Consider the following 25,123-nt stretch of genomic DNA (forward strand, 5'->3'; position numbering starts at 1 on the left):
ACACGTATTTCTCATACCCTAGCTAGTATACACCTTCCAAGATATTTCTTGAGAGAGAACCTCGAGTTTCCAGGCTAGGCCGAGCTTCAGATGTGTTATTTTTAAACTCAAGCAAGTAATAACTTCATACCTTAAATAGTTTTGGACTGGATGGTAAACCAAATATGGGCCTATCATTTGCTTTTACTTTTTTAATTACACCGCCATCATCATAACAACTCAATACACTGCAAACTGTGATCCGCTCTGATGAAGGGTTAATACTCGAAACCTCAGCTTTGAAATTTCTCGGTGACTAAATCACTTATCAACTCTGTTGATTAAACCAAACACTGATTCGTCTCTACCCTCCCACCGACGCAATACCACAGTTTCTTTAGAAACTAGCTCCTTTTCTGCACTGCAAATCACTTTACCAATGTAAAGTAGAACCTATGCGTTCCTTTGAATTTTTAAACTCGAATGAAGTTCGTCAGCACAATCATATTGATCTCTTGTTTCCAATGGAAGAAGTATTCTAGAAGGTCGCTTTTGTTTTGATCGGCTCTTTGTCGATGTTCTTGCTGCCGATTGTCGATGTCACCCAGTCGTAACGGGAAATTCTAATAGCTTCATTAAATACTTAATCAGTTAAACTCAAGAAATTTAAATCGAGGAAGTTTCTTTCCCTTGAGACTTAATGAAAGATCAAACGTTTAGCGTGGATAGACATATTTTCCATGCTGAAACTTTGTCGTATTCTAGTTACTTTCAGTTCTTTAGAGGACTCAACATACCTTCAGTTTATGTATCAGCGACCCAAGCTCTCGCGGTATACTGGTATAACGCTAGAGTATACTGTAAAAAGAAGGCTTATTGTACTTTGCGAAACGAAATGGAACGAAACGAAATGGAAATCTGTACTTTGCGAAATAAACAAGTAACAAGTCGAAATTCGTCGTACCGTACAATCCACTGAAGTGAATGATCCTTGTGTGATGTCTCTGCGTATCTGTTGCTTTCCATGTCGCTTACGACATGATTCCAGCCGGATATGACACGCTAGCAAGAAAATCTGTACTTTGCGAAATGAAAAAATGAAAATCTGTACTTTGCGAAATGAATAAATGAAAATCTGTACTTTGCGAAATGAATAAATGGAAATCTGTACTTTGCGAAATAAATTTTTCTTTTCCTTGCCTTTGTGCATGCCGGCTAAACGGCATGGAGGAAATAATTTGGGAACGCAATCCAGATGATTAAGATTCTATCAAAAACAAGGACACCAGAGTAATCCCTTAAAAAATCAAAAACAAAAGGGTTTGCTAAAGTAGGTCCAGTGGGCCTGAGTCGTACGGGTAAAAATGAGGGGGTTCTTTGCTTTAACAGAGGAAGCAGTATTATTTGTTCTCAGACTCAATTATTGCATATTGGAGGTACTTTTGTGCTAGGAAGGTTTTGAAACATGAAATGAAAAATGCCGAGCCAGAATTGATTCTACTTGTCAGACTATATGGCGCCATCCAGATTCGACTTGATTGATGCCTCAGTGACAGTCCATTATTTAGGTTTATGGATGATTTAAGTAAGTGGGTTCCAACGCCCCTGGAAATAAAAATGTTCTTTGTTTTAAGCTTCTTATGGTCACCATTGATGAATAGCGGCTCTTTTAATTAGCAAAGAACGTGATCACACAGAATAACTTCAGGCAACACCTTTAATTCGAGGAGCAAAATATTGGTATCAAGTTCGAAGTGTTAACTGACGGCGAGGAAACAAATATCAAACTTTTACTCTACGGAAATTCGCTGTAATTAGAAGACCTTGAGGAATGTAATTTTGGCATGAACTGAATGTCTGTATACCATTTTCCTGAGGCATGAGGCTTCTAGGGTTGATAACAATTCCTTGCACTGCTTAGGAGTGTTATATGATGCGGTCGGAAGCTTCTCAATATTAAACTAGCGAAAATAGTTAGGCAGCAAGGAAACAGTTTCGTGAAAGAGACAGACCGTATACGATTTTTCAACTGATGTTTAAGGAAAAAATTCCTACCCTCTGAGAGTACGAAACAGGTCATTTGGTAGTGATATTTTAAATTAATGTAAGTATAGCGTGGTTCTTTGGGCAGTAAGTGGAAACATGGAAATTTTTTAAGTTTTGGGAAATTTATAACGAGCGGCACTGGTTGAACTGAAAGAAAGATCTGGATACGAAACATAATTCAAAGCATACTTATGAAAGGAAGGTGATCATTGTTTAGATTTTCGGCTTTGACCAAACAACAATTGCGTATGAAAACCTTGGTGCTGATTAGTTGATTGCGAAAAACAGTTTGACTTGTATTTTCTGTGATTTGTAGTGAGTCTGAACCGTAGCAGTGTTTTCCTGTTTCGTTGGGCATTAATTAAACGGAAACATTTTGTGTGAATATTTTTACCGTTTAATAATAAACAACCCTGGTTGGGCGCGACAAACCCGACAGTTTTCCTGTTTTGGCATTGAAAAGTGCTATTGCGAGTACCATCGCTTTATAGCTTTGAGTGCACGACGCTTTACAGTACGTCTTTTAGTTCAGAGCCAGAACTTTACTCTGTGCCAGCGCCGGATGCGCCATGTTTACAGACAAACGCGTCTTTTGCTATTTACTAGGGCAAAACTAGTAGGGGTCCGCTATTTCAGCACCTCGTGAATCTCGTCATGTTTATTCGAATTATTCGACTCAGTGTTCTTGGAACAAGATTTAATTATAAAAATAAACGCTAAAAGCGATCGACGGTTCGACCGTTCAACGGTCCATACCAAGTTCGGTGTTAAGGATAACTTAGAATAAACCCTGCATATTAATATGCAATTGTAATGTCTTTGAATAACTAAGTCGCTAAAGTGCATGAGAGTGCTAAAGTATTTACATAGAAACATTAAGAAATAGGGGCATAATGCATAAAAAGCTAGTAGAATAATTAACGTTCCTTTCACGAATCACATGATGAAAAGTGATTAGATATTAATAGTAATTGGTAAGAAACAATGAAGTATGGGTTAATAAATAAACAACTTCGCGCGGATAGAATCATATTGTTTGTTAAGCTTTGGTTTGAACTCACGGATGAAGGGCATGTTAAATATTAGGCAGTCGAGCTTGTGCTGATATTTCCTCAGGAGTTTGAAGTTCCGTGCAATGTTCTCTGGCTCCTTCAAGTTCCATCCAGGATCCCTCGAACAAAACACCATCCTACAATTTATGGAGGTGTAAATTATGGAGACTGATTGTCCGCAACTACAAGTTCCTAGAGAGCGAAAAGGTCCCATTAGAATTGCCATCGCACGCAATCAACTAGGTGATCTTAGCAGGGAGGTAAATGTCAACGTCCGTCCATTCGTTTACACCAGCCTTATTAAAGATCAAGGATGAAAATGAGAATTCCAGTTTTAACAATCTTTAGTGTTTGCGAATTGTAAAGTAAAATTTATTGAGTGGATCTGTTGAGTTAAAGCATTATACATTGCGTGACTGTGCGGTCAACGAACCGAATTTTAAAAAGTTTACCCCACGCTATCAGAAAAGTGATGTTTTGAGCGTTTTCTACGAGAAAGGAAATTTTTCAGTTATAACGGTGGTTGAAATTAAAATTCCATGCAATCATTAAAAAAAAAGAAGCGGATGAAAACGAGGGACCACAGCTTCTTGTTCCTTGAAAGTATAATTTTTCATATTGCAGTGTAAGAGGAGCATGCGTGCGTTCGTCCGAGTCGGACATGTCGAATGAGCGAAACAAAATCTGTCTCCATACTCCTTCATCCTTGGCGATGAAAAGTAAGCGCCTGTTAAACTCCGATGACTAGAAAAGGCCGCAAGAACAAACGATGTGAACAAGGCTCTTTAGAAGCGGAAGAAGAGCTCAGCGACGCCAAACGAAGCAACATGGCCGCGAGTGAAGCTGGAGAGAATACAGAGATGACAGAAAATTCGTCAACGGAACCTAGCTAAATCGAAATTAGAGAAATGCTACCGGATACCTTCGAGAGTCGTTTTTTGGCCAAAAAAAATTTTGAGGCCAAATTAAACATTACTAGTCTCGCTTCATTTTCAGAAAAAAAAAACTATCACAAATCTTGAGGCGTGCGCGAATTATCAACAAGAACGTTTTTTCAAATGAAATTGTATCACCCACCAGAGTGCTATAAGCCAATTAAAATGTGTCAGCGTCAGGGCTTCTCGTGATGTTTTTCGCGGTAAAACATCCGGAGTCGTTCATTTCATGTCGCCTCTCTTCCTTTTGTTTACGTTTGCAACTTGTGATTTATTTACAAGTTTTCGCTTGTGTTCGTTTTGAGTATCGTGTATGGCCAAAAATAAGAAAGAAAAGAGTCCGTGGTTGAAAACTAAGAAGAAAACAGGTCCTAAAAAAAAAGAAGAAGAAAGTTTCCGATGAAGGATGGCGAAAACCTCTTGCCGAAACCGCATAAGCTCTTAGCGCATAAGCCCAGGTACAATAATCGATATATCGAGTTCTTTGAGGCCCTTTCCCTCCCCAGATATTGCGCCCAACGCTGGCCTCCAGGTTGCGGGTGAAAATATTTCCATCAAACCTGCAAAGCAGAAAAACTCGGATATTGAACTGCAAGCTTGCGACGGCAATTTATTCGCATGGATAATGGTATATATAAATAGTCCTTCAACGTACCCCAGTGACCGCATTTTTGCCTGCAGCTGTTCTTTCGGATCATGGGGCTCATCGTCGAGGCCACTGCAGTTTTCCTTTTCTTCGAAGAATTTTTTCTGCCCGGCATTTCGCAAGGAAATCCGAGAAATTCTGACTGGTAATAGAACTGCAGTCAGGCACTCAACTATTTTCCGCGCGACACCAGTAATCTCAGGGGACTCAGCAGTAGGTCTCCTGTAATTCTATTGGCTTTCGACGTCGGCGGCATCCACAGTGTTAAAATATGGTGCAGCAAGGGCGTGAAGTGTTTGTATTGAAACTTGAATTTCTTTATTTTGCCTTACATCCTTTACATCATGTATTATTAGGTTTTCACAAAACTCATTTATTTTAAGAGGCAAGTAGATGTTAAGCAAGCTCTGTTAAGCTTTTGTAAAGATCCCCCGTAATTAGTTATTACATAGTAGTGAGCGTCAAGAAAAGGATGGAATACTTATCATTAAATTAACAAGATTGTCCAAGCTTATATCTTATTACTGTTTCTGATACTAACTTAAGATAATTGGTTTTGAATATACAATTTCAGTGATTTTTTAAAAGTTCTATATGATTTTGATTCCTTTAGAACAGCCGGTAAGCTGTTCCATACGACTGCTCCTCTGTACTTAAGAGAAAATTTACCATAATTTGTCCGTTTATAAGTAATGTGTATATTTGATGCTGATCGTGTATTGTACGTATGAATTTTATCATTTGTTGTGAAATAGTCTTTGTAGAACATTGGTAAGCTATCATGAAAATAAGAGTACATGAATAGAGCTGTGAAAAATAAGTTCAGTTGATATATATTTAATACTTAAGTGAAGTGAAAATTGGTCCGGTTTCTTTTCTGTATCTAGAGAATGTCATTAGTCTTACTATTTTCTTTTGTATCATGTGAATAGGTTTGAGTCTAGTTGGATATGTGTTTGTCCATACCGTATTACAGTATATCAGATATGGATAAATCATAGTTTAATATAAGTTTTGTAAAGTTTTTAGGGATAAGTAATGTCTGGCCTTAGCAATTATTCCTGTTAATTTTGATATTTTCATTGTTACATGATTTATGTGGTATTTCCAAGAGAGTTCTTCATCAATAAACAACCCTAAAAATTTTGTATATTTTACTTGTTCAATTTGTTGTCCATCAATCGTTATTGACATTCGCTGAGAAAACGTCCTATTTTTAGTTTTAAAAATCATAAAATGAGTTTTATTGACATTAAGTGATAATTTGTTTGTTGATAGCCAAGTAGTAATGTTTTTGAGTTCTTGATTCATGGTATTGTATAGAGTGTAAGCGTCCCGATGACTCAAAAATAAATTTGTGTCATCTGCAAATAAAATGAAAGATAACAAACTAGAGCATTTACATATGTCATTCATGTAGATAAGGAACAAGAGAGGTCCTAAAACTGACCCTTGTGGAACACCACACTTGATTACTAAGCTATCTGATCTTGCTGAGTTGTAAACCTTGGCTTTGTAAACCTTAGAAGCGGAAAAAACCTACTTCGTTTTTACGCGAGTGTGCTCTCCTCAAAGTAATTTATACGGTACAAGGATTTGACAGATTGCCTTGAAATTTGGCCCGAAGATTCCCAAGACACCGAGCAAAAAAAACTGTGTGAGGGATTTACGTTTTGTAAAATTGATTTCCCGCAATGGTCTTCGTCGTAAAACATATCGGTGAGTTTTTGATCATCAAAATTGACAGTAAAATTGCGAAGCAACCAATAGGAATATCGAAAAAGCCTCACACAGTTTTGAAGATTAATGTCTTGGGATTGATATGATGCAGTAGTTTTGATTCTGTGGTCGAATTCCATACTCAATAAATTCGCTCAAAGAGACATCAGTCATTTTGGGCTTTTGGGACGCACTCTCCTTGCGGCTAGAAAAAATCAAAGCGAAAAAATTTTTCCCGGATAGTACATTTCATTAGCTTTGTACTAATATATAGTTTATGGTTGTTGCATTTAAGACAGCGCGCAAATATTTTTTTTTCGTGAAGGACACCCGCGAAGGTATCCGGTAACCAATATGTCAGTTAAAACAGAATTAACGGAATTGACAGGGACGGCGGCCCCTGTTGTCAACTGGGGAGGGGGGAGGGAGGGGGGCTTGAAAACGAGCGCCGGGGTCGCGAGTTTATACGGGGGTCTGGAGCCATCCTCCAGTTTTGGTATAAGGTTGTAGCTTTGTAAATTCTCGTCACAAAATAAAGCAAGTACGATTCAAACACTACTTTCATCTAGTGAATACTTTCATGTATTTTACGTCTTTTCTCAAGTAACTTGTGAGCATGAATCGAATTAACGTTAACGGAAGTACAGTCGAACCTCCCTTTACGACCACCTCTCATTAGCGACCACTTTTTCCAAAATACCAAACGTTTTCAAGTCAAATCACTATAGATGGAACCTCTCGTAGGCGACCACCTCTCGTAAGCGACCACTTTTAGAGATGATTGTTTAAAATTTTCAATTGTTTTTAACCTCCTGCAGGCGATTACTTGACACACAATCTGCTGTATCTCTCACGGGCGGAAATTGAAAATGTGTCGCCTTAATATATTGGCCACATCATTACAGCAGACGCCGTAAAACTCACAGTCGGATTTACCGGAAGTTTCTCCCGAAATAGCTTAGCATTGAAACAATTAATAAAGTACACATGCACTATACTGTACACTGAAATAAACTTTAATCAGATTGAATCCCTTGTAGGAGAGTCCAGTGTGTTGAGCTGTCGTGCGGTGTGTAATGATTTAATACTTAATGTCAGTGCACGTTTTGAGCTTAAACTAAACTGACACGCGTGGCCTCTGAGAATATAAAGTGCGTTCAACTGTCCTGCAGCAGTTTATTGTTAGCTCCAAACTTATCGACGCACAAGTGTGGGATTGTTTTGCAACCCACAGGGCTGCTGGTGTTTTTAATGCTGGTAACCACGGACATCACAGGTTTTATAAAAGAGTTGTTACCTTTTTGCTCATGTCCGTTCCGTTCCCTGAAAAATGTAGACAGTGCCATCTGGAGTAATAAGAGTCAAGTTTCTTTCACAAGAATTGTCTCTCTCACTGTATAAAGTAATTTGTGGGATACAATCAATCATTATAGACCCTAAGACTTTTTACCTAGAATAATTTTGGACCAGTCTTAATATACTTGTAGCTAAGAAAATTTTTTGATTTTGATTTTAATTCTTCTATAATCAGGGCAAAATACATTGAAAAACAAACGAGACTTTTAATTTCAATTGTTCAGTGCTGTTTCTATTGTTCAAAAGCTGATAAACATTTGTTATCCGATCTTTAAAATCACTATCACTAGAATCTCCTCCATTGTAAAAATATAACTACTAATATCAACCTTTAAAAAACCCAGAAATCCAACCGGATTTTAACTGAACTGCACTACTGATCCTGGGTTCCTATTGATCCTACGTTCCTACTGATCCTACGTTCCTACTGATCCTGTGTTCTACTGATCCCCTGTTCCTCTGTTCCCACTGTTCCTTTGTGCCTACGTTCCCTCTGTACCTACAGTGCTGTGCCTTCTGATCCTCTGTTTCTCTCTTCCACTATGTTCCACCAAGTAATGATTAACAGTTAACTATTTCAGTTCCCGGTATATGAGAGACAACCCAAAAATTAAGAGTTAATCATTGTGCCAATATGTTAACTTTCTTACCAGGCCAACTTTTACCGTTAATTAAAGGTTTTGTTAAATTATGGTGGATTATCAATTTTTAATAAAGCAGCTAATTAATTAACTAGTCCTGTAATTAATAATTAATAATTATCTAATTAATGAATAAATTAATACTACTTTGGCTTCTTGTGATTTTTTTTTTTTTTCAGGCTAGTTAAAAGGACTTTCGGGCTAGTACATGCTAGCCACGGCTTGCCCGAAGGGCAAGCTGTAAAGCTGACTTTCTTTGCACCCTGAAAATAACAGACGTCAATTATAGAGTTAAATTTTAAATATTCCTTTCGTTTTTCTTCGGTCAGGTGAAATGAAAACGACCGCACGGATAGTGACGCAGAATGATGACACGTCATTATATTGGTTTACTTGCACTTTCTTTCCTGAAACTACCCAAAAGTTTATTTTACTTTCAATGTAACTAAGACAAACGAGCCCTTCAATTTTCATCGTGTATTTCATTTTCCACTAAATTGAAAGTCCAAACAATTTATGCATATTACCTATAAAATTACTATTTCTACTTTTCAGAAGTACAGGAAGCATCACCTAACAGTTAATTTCGGTAGATATCTGTTCAGAGGGCCTAAATCGCCTTTAAAATTCGGATAAAGTTGTGACAAACGTATAAAATTTACTCAGTTGAGAAAAATGTCAGCCCAAACGTTTTTGACACTGAAAGCTTATAGTTATTTTTATTTTCGGAGAGAACTGAGAAATAATTCTATAAAAAGCACAGCGCTTATGAGTTTAAAAGACATGTTTTGGCTTGAACATAAGCCATCTTCAGTTAAATTACAAAGCTAAATGGATCGCTATATAAAGGTAACCAAAATTAGAAATGCTAATGATAGGATGTAAACTTTATGTCCAGTTTCTTCACAGTTTATGCTATTTCATTCTAATCATTAACAATTCTAATTCTGGTTACCTTTATATGGCAATTCATTTCGCTTTATAATTTAACTAAAGATGGCTTATGTTCAAGCCGAAACTTGTCTCATTTTAAACTTAAAAGCGTAGTGCTTTTTTTTAGAATAATTTCTCGTCTCCATGTACCGAGACCTTTCGGTAATTTTCCGACAGGCAAATATGTCGTTAAAATACGAAGTAAGGTCCGCCAGCATAATCCGGGACTTTAAGCATCGACGACGGGAACGGCAACGGCGACGGAGAAACCGAGGAAAGACTGAGGAGAGGACGCGGTTGCGTCGCGAAATTGGAAGCAGTTAAGCAGGCCTGAATACTCTCAAACAGGAGGAAGCGGACACCTGCGAAGGGATGCTAACCCTTGCGGAATGTACCAGTTCGCTGAAACAATTTAAGAACAATAAAACACCTGGGTCCGACGGCTTTACTATAGAATTTTACCGGTACTTCTGGAATGACATTGGTCAAATCATGGTTGATAGCTTTAACTATGCTTTTGAAAATGGTGACATGTCAGTCTCACAAAAACGCGGTATTATATCGTTAATACCAAAGAAAGACAAAGACAAAAAATATCTCAAAAATTGGAGACCAATCTCTTTATTGAACAACGATTACAAAATTGTCACAAAGGCTTTAGCTTTACGCCTGGAAAAAGTGTTACCCACGATCATTAGCCCGAATCAAACGGGATACGTAAAGGGAAGATATATAGGTGAGAGCATCAGAATCATAACAGACATGATGTCCTTTACTAAAAAGAAAAACATTTCAGGCATAGCGGTCTTTCTTGATTTTGAAAAGGCTTTCGATTCTATTGAATGGTGCTACCTTCAAAAATGCCTTGAAGTTTTTAACTTTGGTCCTCAATTACGACAATGGATCACAGTCTTGTATAATAACATATCAAGTTGTGTTTTGAACAATGGGTTTGCCACCAAACATTTTAATCTAAGCAGAGGTGTCAGGCAGGGTTGCCCACTCTCAGGGATCTTGTTTGTTATTGGTGTAGAAATTTTAAGCAATGCAATTAAACGCTCAAAGGAAATAGAAGGTATTCAAATTGATCCAAATAAATCTATAAAAATAACCCAGTACGCCGATGACACAAATGTTTTTGTTAAAGATATTCAGTCTGCTCACAAGCTCTTTGATCTGCTGCAACAATTTGAAAACTGTTCTGGTCTTCGAATAAATCAATCTAAATCAGAAATACTTTGGCTGGGATCATTGCGTCAGAGAAAGGATTCCATTCTAAATCTAAAATTAAGTGATGAGCCGGTCTACGTTTTGGGTGTATATCTGTCATATGATGAAGAACTTGCCAACAAAAAAAACGTCTTTGAAAAGCTGCCTAAACTTAAAAAGACACTGAACATTTGGTCGTCTCGAGACATTTCTATATATGGGAGAGTAAATATAGTCAAAACGTTGGCAATATCCAAACTAACTTTTATCTGCAGCGTTTTAGACACTCCAAAAGGGTTTACCGATGAAGTTAATAACATAATATTCGATTACATATGGAAGTACAAGAATCCAAAACTAAAAAAAACGACTATAATCAAAAATAAGAAGGAGGGAGGACTTAATATGTTAGATTTTACGTTATTTGATAAAGCGTTAAAGATAGTCTGGGTAAAGCGCTTGTGCGCTAATGATAAAAGACCATGGAAATTTATCCCACTATCCTTACTTTCCAATGTTGGCGGCAACCTTCTTTTCCGGTGTAACTATAACATTCAATATCTACCCTTGGATGAAAACTTACCAAAATTCTATCGCGATATAATTTCCCACTGGCAGCAAATTAATAGCACTAACCCGAAAACAAAAGGAGATGTGTTAAATCAAACAATATGGAACAACCAGTTTATTCGAGTAAACAAGTTATCTGTTTTTTTCCATGTTTGGAAAAAAATAGGTATTGAAAATCTCTCGTGCCTTTTCGACAACGAAGGTAAAACCTTGATGACTTTTTCAACCTTCATGCAGAAATACAACGTCAAGAGTAACTTTCTGCAGTATTATAGCCTTCTATCTGCAATACCACAGGAATGGAAAACTATGCTAAAGCAGGAATGTCTTCCACCGTCAACTGAACACGTACCACTTGCAATCGAAAAAATCACATGCAAAACAATTTACAATACTTTACTCGATCACCAGCACTTCCCTCCTCCAACTGCGGAGAGAAGACTCATTGAACGCGGTTTTTTCTTTCAAGAAAGACAAAAAATCTACTTACTTCCTTTTAGTGTCACAAATGAGGTAAAATTATCCATGTTTCAATATAAAATAGTTCATAATATCCTGTATACAAACAAAATTCTGTACAAGATGAGAAAGAAACAGCGACCCGATTGTCCTTATTGCCATGATATTGATCAGACACCACTCCATTTATTTGTGGAATGTCCAATTGCTAAATCCTTTTGGAATAAATTTACAAAGTGGTTCAACGCTACATGTAGAGGAAACATTGCATTAGAGCAAAACGAAATTATATATGGGGTTTTAAAATTCACATCGTCCGGTTTAACCCTAAATCACCTGATCATAATTGGAAAATACTTTCTTTACATTAATGCAGTACAAGATGACAAAAGACCCCAGTTCACAGATTTTGTCACCCTCGTTAACGAAAAAATTGAATTAGAAAAATACATTGCGATTATGACCAATAAACTACTCTCTTTTAATAAAAAATGGTCCAACTTTTTAAACAATTAATGTTTAGAGTCTAGCTGTGCAAAGGCATATACTATCCATTTGTAAGCAACTAAATTAAATTCATTAATTTGTAAGTAATTGTATTGTATCGTAGTGTTAGTATTGTTCTTAGTAGCGTAGGTATCGTTTCGTTTTGTTAGTAATATCGCATTGTAAGTAGTTTCGTATTTTTTTTTTTTTTTAGCACTGTATTATAAAAAGTATCAACCTTAGCAAGTAGTATTTCTTAACAAGCGTGTTGTAATTTGTTTGAGCACTCAATAAAAAAAAAATTAAAAAAAAAAAAGTTAAGCAGGCGCAATAAGACGACAACTTCCCTCAAAGAGGATTAAATACGTATCAAGTCTTTGTTAAAAGAAGTCAGTCATCTCATTCGATTTTAATAATGAAATAACCGATGAAGAATTTTTACTGCTGTTAACGAGAACGTGTTTGTCGGAGTTGCAGTTTTCCGATGTAAACAATTCAGACCATTTGATATATTTTTAGGTCGTAATAAAAATCACCGATATAACTAGAAATAGCAACTAGATTAACATTAATTTACTTGAAATGTTCTGCATCGAAGACTGGGATTTCAACGGAAACGCTTTAGCAGTGCGAGCACGCGTGAGAATTTCGTTATCTTTACATCTAAAAATTTGAATTGAAAACTACGATATGACACAGTGGTTTCTGGTTTGGATGCTATTTTGAGCAACATAGACTGTTTATTTTTCTCCAGCTTAAATGTGAATTAAAAGTTCTAGTGTGTCTTGTTTTGAACAAGAAAAAGTAATGTTACACTGATGTTCAGTAGAGAAAAACATCGATAATTAGTGTCAGACTCGCAAGTCATTTTTAATTTTGCAGGCATCGTCACTAGCTCTCTGTTTTGTAACAGCCGACTGATGAAGTTATTATAGTTTCGGGAAAAAAAAAAGCAACAACTCAACGCGTACTTTTCCTACGGCATCCTTAAGTGCCAAACGATATTAAAAATATCATTTTTTCGGGGCGAAACGGATGTAAAATATGTGAAATGTTACTCACGTTTTCGAGCAACGCCAAACGAAGCTTTCTCACGTCGGGCCCCGGAGCAGAACGTCTCGAGATTTCCCGCCAGACATGCGCAATGTGACATTTGGGTTTTCCCTCACAATCTCACGTCGCCGTTGCCGTTGCCGTCGTCGATGCTTAAAGTCTCTATCAATATTCCTAAAACCAACAACAGCTTGTAAATTCGGTTCTGCTTTCTTTAGCAATATAATTCATGAGGCGTACATCGGGTTCAGTTAAATACAAATAAAGCAATTTTCTTCTAGTTAATCCACGAAGGTTATTTCAAACGTAGTGACTATAAGTTATACTGTTTATAATATGAAAGGGAATGGCTCTTACCTTCGGGAGTATTCCACGCTGTGCTTCAATTTGCAAAGCGCCGTTTCACTGACCTGGGAGCTCAGTCAACTGGAAATGAAAGGGCCGCGCAAGCAATATCACGGGGAATCGTTCAAAGAGCAAAAATGAAACTCTTCCTGTTTACAATTAAATTAATTATTAATTTGCCATGACATTTCCGAGAAATCGGGTGTTTCACTTTCAAGAGATCTTAGGCCAGCACTTCCACGTAAATGACTGGGGTCACGCATGCGTTTTGCGAAAGTGAAAGGTTTCCTGTTTACCATAAAACGTTTCACCATCAACTGAAATGTTAAGTTACGGGAACTGAAACGATTAACGTTTTACTGAATACTGTTACTCTTATAAACAGAACACCCTGGCGTCCTTGTTGCTCGGCCCTACTAAATTGAAAGTTTTAAAATTTGAATAGGCTTTACAGGAAGCAGCAAAGTGTGACGAGAGAACACTGTGAATGGATCTAAATTAACTCTCAGTTTAGCTGAGCTGAGTTGAGATGAGCACGTTAAAAAAATTTCCGAAAGCGGTTTAATTGTCGGTTGACTTACATGGTCGTAGTTTGAGACTCTATACAGCCAACATGAATTATAGTCGGAACCAAAAGCAATAACAGGTGACGGGTCAGTGTTGGGTTTAATAACCTTACAACATAACCCGGAGTAGATGAAAATATAAATCCAATGTGCATCACCCATTCTCCGTCCTTCCCGAGGGCACTTCCGCTCTGATGCATGTAGAATCCTTTATCTTTTGTCTACCTGCGTTATTAAAGGGATATATCACGCTATTTTTTAGTAACACAATGAAAATCGAAAAGACGCTATTCGGTTAATAGTAGCCAAGATATAACGACCAAAATTCCATTAAAAGACTATCAGAATGCAAAAAAAACTATCCACGGATATTTTCGCCGGCAGATGACCAAAATAAAAGTGGGTTCAAATTTGAAAACGTCGGGCCGACGTTTTCAATTTTCGCTGTCGTTAACGCACTAAAAATCGGTTGTACTATATTTTGGTTCAACCTTTCGTCTCAGTAGTTACTATTTTTTTAAATTAGCGATTTAGAAATTATTTAACAGTGTTCAATGTTTAAATTTAGTGAATTTTTCCCCCAAATCATGATATCTCCCATGATACTGCCCTTTAATTCCATGAATTTTTTCTAACACTACAAACAGATTGAAAGTAAATGTAAATTCGTGCTCTGTGAATTTGAGATACAAGTTTTAATGGTACCCAGAGCTCTTGGGAGCTCGATGGATGCTCTGTCTTTCGGTTATTCATACTGATACATGTATTTGCCTTTTCAAACGAACCTCAAGTCTGGTTCGTGGAAAACAGGTATACAGCAATCACAATTTCCCTCCACTGATTTAGCTGGTGGAACGAAAAACGAACTAATTGTCACGCGACTCACGCCTGTGTCACGGAAGTCACCTCTTAGAAAAAATATCTCATTCTTCTGCAGCAAAGAAGTAAATTGGTCAAAACTTAAGCATGTCCGGAAGCTGTGCTGTTCCTCTGTGTCTTCCAAACAACTGTAAATGGGATGAACAAACTGGCGAATACAGCAAGGATGGCGAAGATAGGAAAAGCCTCTACGTGGTCGACAAAGCACTCGAACGGCTAAGGAACATCAACGGTATTTATCCATGCCTACTGCATTCCAAGCGTGACTTAGCATCCCCGGGAGTGTTTTTCAAGCTAACTAGTTAAAAACAGTAGGAAAATTTATCATCTGTCCCACTTTTACTTTACCTACATTGCCAACGGTGCGTACGTTTGGTAGAGGACACGAAAATTTTCATGAATAAATCATTTATTCATGAAAATTAGACTTAGGGGCGGACCATTAGAAATCACGGGAGGGGGTGGGGGGGGGGAGGATAAAATATTTTTAGTGGATGATTTCTGTTAGTCCAATTTGTCTGCATGTATTTTTTTTTTCGACGTGGAAGCTCTGCACGATTTTTTTTCTCGACAGAACCTCTTTTAATATTAAAGGCATGCAAAGCTTCACACAGTTTTTAAACTGCATGTGTGAATATAGAACCGCTCAAGGTGGAAGTCTCTTTGGAGTCTCGATTTTCGTGAAATTCAAGTATCGCGATTATCGAGAAAGAAATGAGCTACTAAAGGTATCGCACCTCATGACTCGAGGGAAGTTTTTGCACTTGTCACGGAAACTCGGCTTCGTCGTGTTGGTCAATATACCATTCTTTACAGTTGAGCGCAAAGGCGAAAAGCGTGAGAAGTTCGAAGGCAATATGGTAGTACATGTATATTCGGTGTTGTTTTCTCGGTCGCAGATAATCAAAGGCTCCTGTGAGCCAACTCGTAAATGCAGATGACACATAGTAATTGAAATTTAGACGGCTACGGAAACTTCCTCAAAAGCTAAAAGAAATTATATCTTTGCCCGATTATGTAACGAAAAATGACCATTCTTGTACTATAAAAATGATTGTCAAATTATTCTGTACAGATTGAATAAGCCGATTATTCTGATGCGCCGATTGAAAAAAATCACGTGTTTTTTTATTCAAAGTTCATAGAAGCACGCCATGTGCAGCTACGTCATGCAAATTCGTGTCCCCGATAGTCCGGGGCTACTGGATTTCGCGATCGGGCTAGTGGATTCTAACCATCACTTGCCCGATGGGCAAGTGAAGTTTTTTTGGGAATTAAAATTACAAAATTATTGTAGGGCAAGCCGATCTCACAAAGGGAAATCTGTTCAACAAAGTATCGCATTACATTTCATGCCCGACATAAATGCGTGATATTTTTCCTTTGGAGTTCAGTCCCCGCAATCCTCAAGTAAAAATAATGAACTATGACAAGCTCTTGCTAAATAAGAATTATTTATCGACCGCGTCCTTTTGCTTCCCCATAAATTACCAGTTGTAAATTTCGAAAATAAAACATTTTTCCCTTTGATACCTCCATGAAAGCTGACAAGATCTTAAAGTGTTCATTTCACCAGAAATTTGCATAATTTTGTTTACGACGTCAATGATGCGTGACATGGCACGTTCCGCTTTTGCGTGAAAACTGACAAATTAAATTATTTTTTTATTAAATTATTTCTAAATTAAATTATTTTTAATTCTTAAAAGAAACCGCACTCTGTAGAAAAAAACGAAAAAAACCTATAACTTTGCTCAGATTCAACGAAAAATCTCCATTCTTACACTAAAATGATTGTCAAATTATTCTCTACAGAATGAATGAGAGAATTCTGACGCGTCGTGAAAAAAAATTTTCAGGTTTTTTTTTTTTTTTTTTTCACTAATTGAGTTTACGACCCCGGACTTTCTGAAAAACTGAAAAAATTTGTAACTTTGCTCAGATTGAACGAAAAATCTCCATTCTTGCACTAAATGATCGTCATATTATTCTCTACATATTGAATAAGAATTTCCTGATGCGCCGTGAACAACAAATGTTCGCGTGTTTTTTTCCGCTAATTGAATTTAAAACTCATTCACTGCGCACGCCCGAAAGTTAACGACAAAACCGACCGACCGACCGACCAACTAACCAACCAAGTCCACAGTCAACTATCGCTATAACTCGTTCATTGCGCTACGCGCATTCACGAGTTAAAAACGTCTTGTCCATTCGACAAATGGATCGTGCCTCAAAGACAAAGGACAGAGAACATATGTACCTCATGTTGAATCTTGTTTTAGTTTTACTCAGATTGGACAGGTTTTTTTCCTTTTCTGGTATGTAGCCTTGCGTTTGGCTGTTATTAAAGCAATACTCCTTTTTTTGTTTTGTCTGATTTGGTTGTCTGATTTCCAGCACATTTTTTAGGGATGTATTGTGCTAACAAACAGATTTTCGTATAAAACACAGCCAAATCTGAACAAATCTGGCTATTGAAAAGTCACATTTTCAGAATTGAACCACTGGTATATTTCCAGTCCTTCAATATTTTTTATTTTACCCAAGTCGTTGAAAGTTTAGAATACAGCTGAATGCATATAGTAAGATCGTTTTATTTGATTATTTATTTGTCGAAATAGTTGTGTTACCATATTTACATTCAAGTGACATTGATTGACATTGATTATGTTTTAATTATCGGAAAACAAAGCAGTGTGATTTTGACTCGAGTTGGAGACGGAGAGGTGTGCGCGAGCGAGGCGAAATGAAGCTGTAAATCTAGGCGTGGGAATTAAAACTTTAAATCAGTTGAACCAAATCTGTGTGACGTTGTCGGTGCCAAGCTACTATTCCCGACACAAGTGGCGACCCTGCCAGGACACGAGAGAAAATGGAGAACATCGAGAAAGCTATTGAAGCCAAGCTAAAGCTGTTGGAGTTTACAAAGGAGCACGAAGCGGCCGAAACTGGGGACCTAACGCCCATGGAAAGAAAGCGCAAGACCTTGGAAAGAAAGGTAGAAGAAATCCACGAGCTTAAGGTAAAAGCGCAAGAAATTAAGTTTGAACAGGGATGTGAAGTAGACGCGATAAGAGAATGGAGCACACAACTTGAAGACAGGGTGGCGGTGTATGAAAAGGCCATTGTTGATTTAAGTCTAGCAAGTAAAAGCGCGAGGGACCTAGAAACACAGAAGATCAAAGAGCATGAACAAAAATTGGCAGCCGCTTTGAGGGAGGAAAAGTTCGAGGAAGAAATGAAGTTCGAGAAACTGAAGTTCGAACAAAAACTAAATTACGAAAAGCAAATCGAGGAGGGGCGGAAATTGCAATCAAAGGAAGAATTTACCACAAACAGTGCTGCTAAGTTACCAAAGCTCGTGATTACGAAATTCAAAGGGACACACGCTGACTGGCCGAGATTTTGGGGTCAATTTGAAGCAGAAATCGACAAATCTGGGGCTCCCCAAGTAACCAAGTTTTCCTACCTAAAGGAGTTGGTAGACCCGAAAGTCAGAGTATTAATAGACGGGCTACCATTCTCAATTGAGGGGTATCAAAGAGCGAAAAACATACTCCAGACCAAGTATGGCCAAGAGAGCGAGATAATTAATGCTTATGTAAACAACATCATATCTCTGCCGACGCTTCACAGCTCTAACCCAAACAAGATAAGCGAGTTCTATGAGAAATTACTTCAAAGCGTGCAAGCCTTAGAAACGATGGGCAAGCTCAGAGAAGTCAATGGGTACGTTAGACTAACCCTAGACAAACTAGAGGGCATTCGGGGAGACTTAGTCCGAACCGATGATGACTGGCGAGATTGGAAATTCCCTCAACTTGTCGAAGCCCTGCGAAAATGGACGGAAAGAAACCCTTCCAAATCCAAAGAGAGAAACACCGAGAAATCCCAGCTACCATCCGTAAGGTCCGCTAACAAAAGTAGGAGTTTTCAAGCGAAGCAGACGGGCGCAAATCAGGCCGCGCCGAAGCCATGTGTTTACTGTGATAGCGTCAATCACAAGCCGTCAAATTGTGACAAGATAATCTCAGTTTCCGATCGGAGGGAATATTTAGCCAAAAACCAGTTGTGTTACAATTACACGGGCACTAATCACAAAGCCGCACAATGTCGATGCACGATAACTTGCCAAATCTGCAACAGGAGACATCACACGTCGATATGCGATAAACCGAGGGAGCACATGCTCGTAGCAACCGAGAAAAGATCAGTCATATACCCCGTCGTTATTGTTGAGGGCATCAAATGTCGCGCGCTGTTGGACACTGGGGCGGGAAGCGCGTAGGCTTCCGCGGCATTGCTTGACCGATTACACAAACGTGCAGTGCGTAAAGAATTCAGGAGAATCGAGATGATGATGCAAGCTACGAGTAAAGAGATAGAAGTCCATAATCTCACAATCCGGAACACAGCGAGAGATTTCACTCTAAATGTTGAAGTCACGAAAGTGGATCGGGGGGTTCTACTATCACTGGATAATCCCAAGTACGAGACTTTGACAACAAATTACAGCCATTTAAAAGAAGTCGAGATGGCGGACAACGACAACAAAGCACAGCTGCCCGTGCACCTTATCCTAGGAGCTAGTGAATACACCCAGATAAAGACCCGGACCTCACCAAAGATTGGAAATCGAGGGGAACCAATAGCCGAACTTACACAGCTGGGGTGGACTATCATGTCGCCCGGGAAGGAAGTGGACCTAACCAACATGCTGCTAACACAGACGTTGGTTGTCGAATATGAAAATCTCTGCAGGCTGGACGTTCTCGGATTGGAAGACCATCCTACAGGCGATCAACAGAACGTGTACAAGGAGTTCAAGGAACAGCTCGGGCGAAGCCAAGAAGGGTACTATGAGACTGGCCTTCTATGGAAGGCAAATCACCCACCATTAGCCAACAACGAAGCTGGGAGTTTGAGAAGACTTGAAAGCCTCGTGAAACGTCTTCAGAAGCAGCCAAACTTGTTGGAGAGATACGACTCTGTCATCCAAGATCAGCTAACACAAGGGATCGTGGAGCGTGTCCAAGACAAACCAGTAGCGAAGGAGTTTTATATCCCCCACAAGGCGATAGTACGTGACGCAGCTGAGAGTACGAAACTCCGTATCGTGTACGACGTTTCTGCAAGACCTAACGTTAACTCACCGTCGTTGAACGAGTGTTTGGAACCAGGCCCACCCTTGCAGAACAAGCTCTGGAGTGTTACTGTGCGCAACCGATTCCACCCGGTAGCGCTAGCTGGATATCTGAAACAGGCCTTCCTACAGATACGTATCCGCGAACCGGATCGAGATGAGATGCGTTTTCATTGGTTGAAAGATCTCGTTTCACAAGAGGTAGAAACGTTGAGGTTCACAAGGGCACTGTTTGGCCTAGCTATATCACCGTTCTTACTGGGCGGAGTGATTGATCAACACCTGCAAAGCCTTGAAACAAAGTACCCGGAGGAGGTCGATGAGATCAGGAAAGGACGACCTGATTACCGGCGGCGAGACAGTCCTTAAAGCCCAGCACTTAAAAGGGTCAGCTCAATCAATTTTCGGCGAAGCGAAGTTTGAACTGCACAAGTGGCACTCAAACGTACCAGCACTGGAGAGTGAAGTACCCATCACAGAGGAGATTGAACAAAGCTACGCCAAGGAACAATTAGGAGGAGTGAGAGAAGGGGAAACCAAGCTACTGGGAATGCCCTGGAACAAGGAAAGTGACACTATCGTAGTAAGCTTCCCTGAGACGACAGTTGAGAAAGTGACGAAGCGAGAAATCCTAGCTACTACTGCAAGAATCTATGACCCCCTGGGGTTGGTTTCTCCTACAACCCTAGTCAGCAAGATGTTGTACCGGCAAGCTTGTGACATGAAGTTCCCGTGGGATCAGGAACTTCCCAGTGATCTCCGTAGTCGTTGGAAGGAATGGGAGAAGACTACTGAAGAGAATCTGCGAGTGCCGCGAAACCTGGTCAAGTTCCAAGAGTCAATACAAGCGATAGACCTGCACGCATTCGGAGATGCAAGCCAGAACGGTGTGTCCACGGCGGTGTACGGGTTTGTTATTCAAGATTCGGGTACAAATTAGGGATTGATCTCCGCAAAGTCAAGGCTTGCCAAGAAGGGCCTCACGATACCCCGGCTGGAGTTGGTGGCCGATCACATGTCGACAAATCTACTGCACAACGTAATGGAAGCTCTGCAAGGGTTCCCTTTCAGAGAGGTGTACAGTTGGCTAGACAGTACCGTGGCTCTACACTAGATCAAAGGGAACGGTGAATACCGACAGTTTGTCCAAAACCGCGTGCACAAGATCCAGGAGAAGTCGTACATCAAGTGGAGGCACGTGACTTCAGAAGAAAACCCCGCAGACCTGGGTAGCAGAGGCGGTCCGATCGATGGAACTACAAGCCTATGGTTGACGGGCCCAGCTTGGCTGCCGCACCCAGACAAATGGCCAGCACCCATCGTAACAAACCCGACTTCAGAGACGCAAACAGAGGCAAAAGCGATCAAGGCCGTGTTAGCAGTTGCCTGTAAAGCAGAGGACGAGCTGGATGAAGTGATGCGGAAGTGGGATTTCTGGAGGGCGATCAGGATCACTGCGTGGATATTGAGGTTCAGGGAGAACTGCAGAAGAAGACGCCCAAAACCAATGATTGGCCCTCTCAAGACTGAAGAGACCAGTGCTGCAATTGAATTCTGGATACGAAGAGTCCAAGACAGGGGTCAAACCGCTAGGAAATTCGAGGTGGACAAACTGGAGCTTAACCTGCAGACGAACGAACGAGGCCTGTGCGAATGCAGAGGGCGGATACAAGGCGACTACCCGATCTACCTTCCTGACGAAGATGTGTACAGTGAGAAACTGGTAATGCACGCTCATGAAGAGACACAGCATGGGGGAGTGGGGCTGACTATGGCTGCGGTGAGACAGAATTACTGGATACCACGTCTGAGACGTTTGGCAAAGTGAACCATAAGAAGCTGCTTCGGATGTAAGAGGTTCCAGGCCACATCCACCCCCTGTCCGCCTCCTGGAAACTTGCCTAGAGAAAGGACCGAGGGTTCTGTGCCATTCAAGGTAGTCAGAGTGGATTTCGCTGGTCCTATCAAATACTTAACGAAGACGAAGCAGGAACGGAAAGGCTACGTCGTGCTGTACACGTGCAGTCTTACACGGGCTGTTTACCTGGAACTGCTGCCTGACTTAACTACAGACGAGTTCCTGCGAAGTTTAAAGCGATTCATAGCTAGACGCGGTCGACCAGAGAAGATATTTTCTGACAACGGCAAAACGTTCATTGCAGCGGAAAAATGGCTCAGGGGAGTGAGAAAGGAGGAGAAACTTAACGACTGGCTGGCCAAGCACCATGTAGAATGGCAATTCAACCTCAGCCGAGCCCCATGGTGGGGCGGACAGTTCGAAAGAATGATCGGGTTGATGAAACAAGCCTTGTACAAGTCCATTGGGAAAGGAAACCTCCGGTGGGAGGAGCTGAAGAGCGTCATCCTGGACATCGAGACAACGTTAAACGCCAGGCCACTCAGCTACGTGGAAGATGACGTTCAAATGCCGCTGCTGACACCTGCCACAATGCTGTTCGGACAGCCAAACTTGGTGGCTGAGGAAGACCCGGAGCAAATCGAGCAGAGTGATCTAAGAAAACGAGCCAGGTACCTACAGAGATGCAAGGATGTCTTATGGTCTAGGTGGTCATCTGAATATCTAAAAGCATTACGAGAGCGACACAACCTGAACCACAAGACAAGAGAAATGAAGCTGACAGTTGGAGAAGTTGTGCTGATAAAGGGTGAAGAGCGGAACCGGGGCAGATGGAAGATCGGCGTAATCGACAAGCTGATACCAGGCAGAGACGGAGTCGTGAGAGCAGTGCGTTTGAGGGCGGGGAAGTCTTTTTTAGAAAGACCAGTGAAGCACTTGTACCCCCTCGAGCTATCATGGGACAGAGCAGTGAAAGACGGGAGTGACCCCCTACACGTTCATGCACGGGAGTTCGGACCTCGAGCTGCGCGTCAGAGGATCGCGGAGATCGCGCGCGACGAACGCGCAGAGGAACACTGAACAAACATTGAACCTTTTTTAAAAACTGTTTGTGAACTATAACTCGTTGTTGTTATTATATTTGCCTCACTAGGAGACAAATAGGGGGAGAAGAGTGTCGAAATAGTTGTGTTACCATATTTACATTCAAGTGACATTGATTGACATTGATTATCTTTCAATTATCGGAAAACAAAGCAGTGTGATTTTGACTCGAGTTGGAGACGGAGAGGTGTGCGTGAGCGAGGCGAAATGAAGCTGTAAATCTAGGCGTGGGAATTAAAACTTTAAATCAGTTGAACCAAATCTGTGTGACGTTGTCGGTGCCAAGCTACTATTCCCGACATATTATTAAATATATATTAATATTTAAAAGGGTTGTCTGGATACGAATAAAGAGAGAAATCAGATATAATGAATTTTTTGCGACATCCAGACAAGATATAAATGGTTTGTGAGTGACTTTGGTTCCTAACTTGATTAAAATTGTTATTGTTTCAAAAGAAAGATTTTTGAAGGTTTGCTATCTATAGTAAAATTATTTTATAGTTCTTCTACATTTGAAATATGGTTCTCCATAAATGAAGAGGAGATCAGATGTAATCTATTGCATTGTCACTTCTAAAAACATTAATACATATAAAATAATGTGTTAAAATGATAGAGAGCAGGTTATATTCTTGATTAAAACTATTTGATGTTGTGTTTTGATATCATACTTTGGTTCAGTTTACTAGCAGGAATTTTTTTTGGATGGGGAACTGCTTGCAGGAATTTCTTTTTTGGCAATTTTCCTTTGCAGGAATTTTTTTGGGGAATAATCACCCCCCCTCCCGTGATTTCTAATTGTCCGCCCCTTAGATCATTTGAAACCTAGTCTGCCAAATTTAGAAAGTAATTACCCTAGATTCTTTCAGATTTGCTCTGAGACTGAGTATCCAGTGGCCATAAATTTGTAAGGTATAATTTTTCCTAAACAAGTCAGGCGATGAGAACAACAGCAAAAATTATTTCTTCTAAATACTTTTTCCGGTTACCATCCTTACAAAAGTAATCTAATGTTCATATTACTCTTCGCTTTAGGTCCTGTTTGTGTGGTGTCAATTGCTGGACCTTGCCGAAAAGGCAAATCGTACATCCTGAGTAAAGCATTTGAGCAAGGGGAGGTATTCCCTTTAGGACACTCCCTGGACCCAGAGACGATGGGAATCTGGATGTGGGTTGTGCCAGATAAGTTGAAGGTATAGCAGTAAGTAAAGGTCGAATAATTATTTGGTCATAGACCTGGATGAAACAATAAAAACTTATGTTGAGTGTGGAACCGAGTCAAAAACAACGTATGCGAAAGGTTAGCTTGGTCTACTTAATATGATACTAACCACTTCACAAGGGAGCCAATTTTATTGTAGAGAGGGGTTTGTTAAGAAGTCTTGACTGGTTTTTAGGCAACTTGCCGCAAAGAAGTCGTCATCGAGGGGCAAAAATCGCTTGGATAATAGAGAAAATCTCTGGGGAGTTCTTTCCTGGGAACGTCGACGTATTTCATCTTTAGATTGCTCATTGTAATGTATACTAAGCTACTCACCATTCTGAAAACTAGCCAGAAGCCAAATCAGAGTCCAGAAGGCTTAGCCTCAAAGTTGCCTTAGACTGTAAACTGTATTTGCTTTGTTCGTATTTGTATTTGAACAGGACTCTAGTGGGCAGGAATTTACAGTGGTTTTACTGGACTCAGAAGGAATCGATGCTGTGTCCAGTGATGGATCCGATGATAATTGCATCTTCACTCTGACAATTTTATTGGCCTCAGTGTTGATTTACAATTCAGCTGGTGTACCGAACAGGACTGATCTTGATGGACTCGAGTATCCTTGGGGCAGAATGGAAGGAGTGATAAGAAAACGTATTTGAAATCAAAGGCCGGCTTGTGTGAGCCATCTCTTGGATAAATCAGTATATGGTAGAGAAGATCATATTACATTGGTCATCAGCATCTGTTTGGTGCATTTGCTAATGCCCCTGATACTGTTAGTCGCCATTGATTACCGTGCGATTTTTCATTAATAAACATTAATAGTTCACTAACACTTGGTGGATTCTAAGTAGCGTTTGAAAATTTTCCGAGAAAGTCCCCGGTTCCACGTGATGATTTGCGACTGCACAATAATGTGGAAACTTTGAGTTCG

At 39.8% G+C, this 25,123-nt stretch overlaps 2 protein-coding genes, 1 long non-coding RNA gene and 1 pseudogene across 3 annotated transcripts in view; 2 read left to right on the forward strand and 2 right to left on the reverse strand.

The window, feature by feature from the left end:
- The window catches only part of LOC146484928 (guanylate-binding protein 6-like), a 136,955-nt gene that overhangs the window by 42,340 nt on the left and 69,492 nt on the right, over positions 1-25,123 (reverse strand). The window lies entirely within an intron of this gene.
- LOC146484929 (guanylate-binding protein 7-like) overlaps positions 1-25,123 on the forward strand; it is a 37,950-nt gene that overhangs the window by 332 nt on the left and 12,495 nt on the right. The window contains exons 2-4 of the mRNA XM_085103773.1: positions 14,933-15,106; positions 24,021-24,178; positions 24,630-24,802. Coding sequence (XP_084959899.1) covers positions 14,962-15,106; positions 24,021-24,178; positions 24,630-24,802 — 476 coding nt within the window. The 5' untranslated portion in view covers positions 14,933-14,961. The remainder of the gene's footprint in view (positions 1-14,932; positions 15,107-24,020; positions 24,179-24,629; positions 24,803-25,123) is intronic.
- Positions 10,452-12,321, reverse strand: LOC146484930 (uncharacterized). The gene is made up of 2 exons (XR_014863466.1): positions 11,129-12,321; positions 10,452-10,611 (listed from the first exon to the last, which is right to left on the reverse strand). It is a non-coding gene; the product is annotated as an uncharacterized LOC146484930 (long non-coding RNA).
- On the forward strand, positions 19,168-23,284 carry LOC146484931 (uncharacterized; annotated as a pseudogene).

This window comes from Pavona decussata, unplaced genomic scaffold (assembly GCF_977016875.1).
Source record: "Pavona decussata unplaced genomic scaffold, jaPavDecu1.1 SCAFFOLD_28, whole genome shotgun sequence".
Taxonomy (NCBI): Eukaryota; Metazoa; Cnidaria; class Anthozoa; order Scleractinia; family Agariciidae; genus Pavona; species Pavona decussata.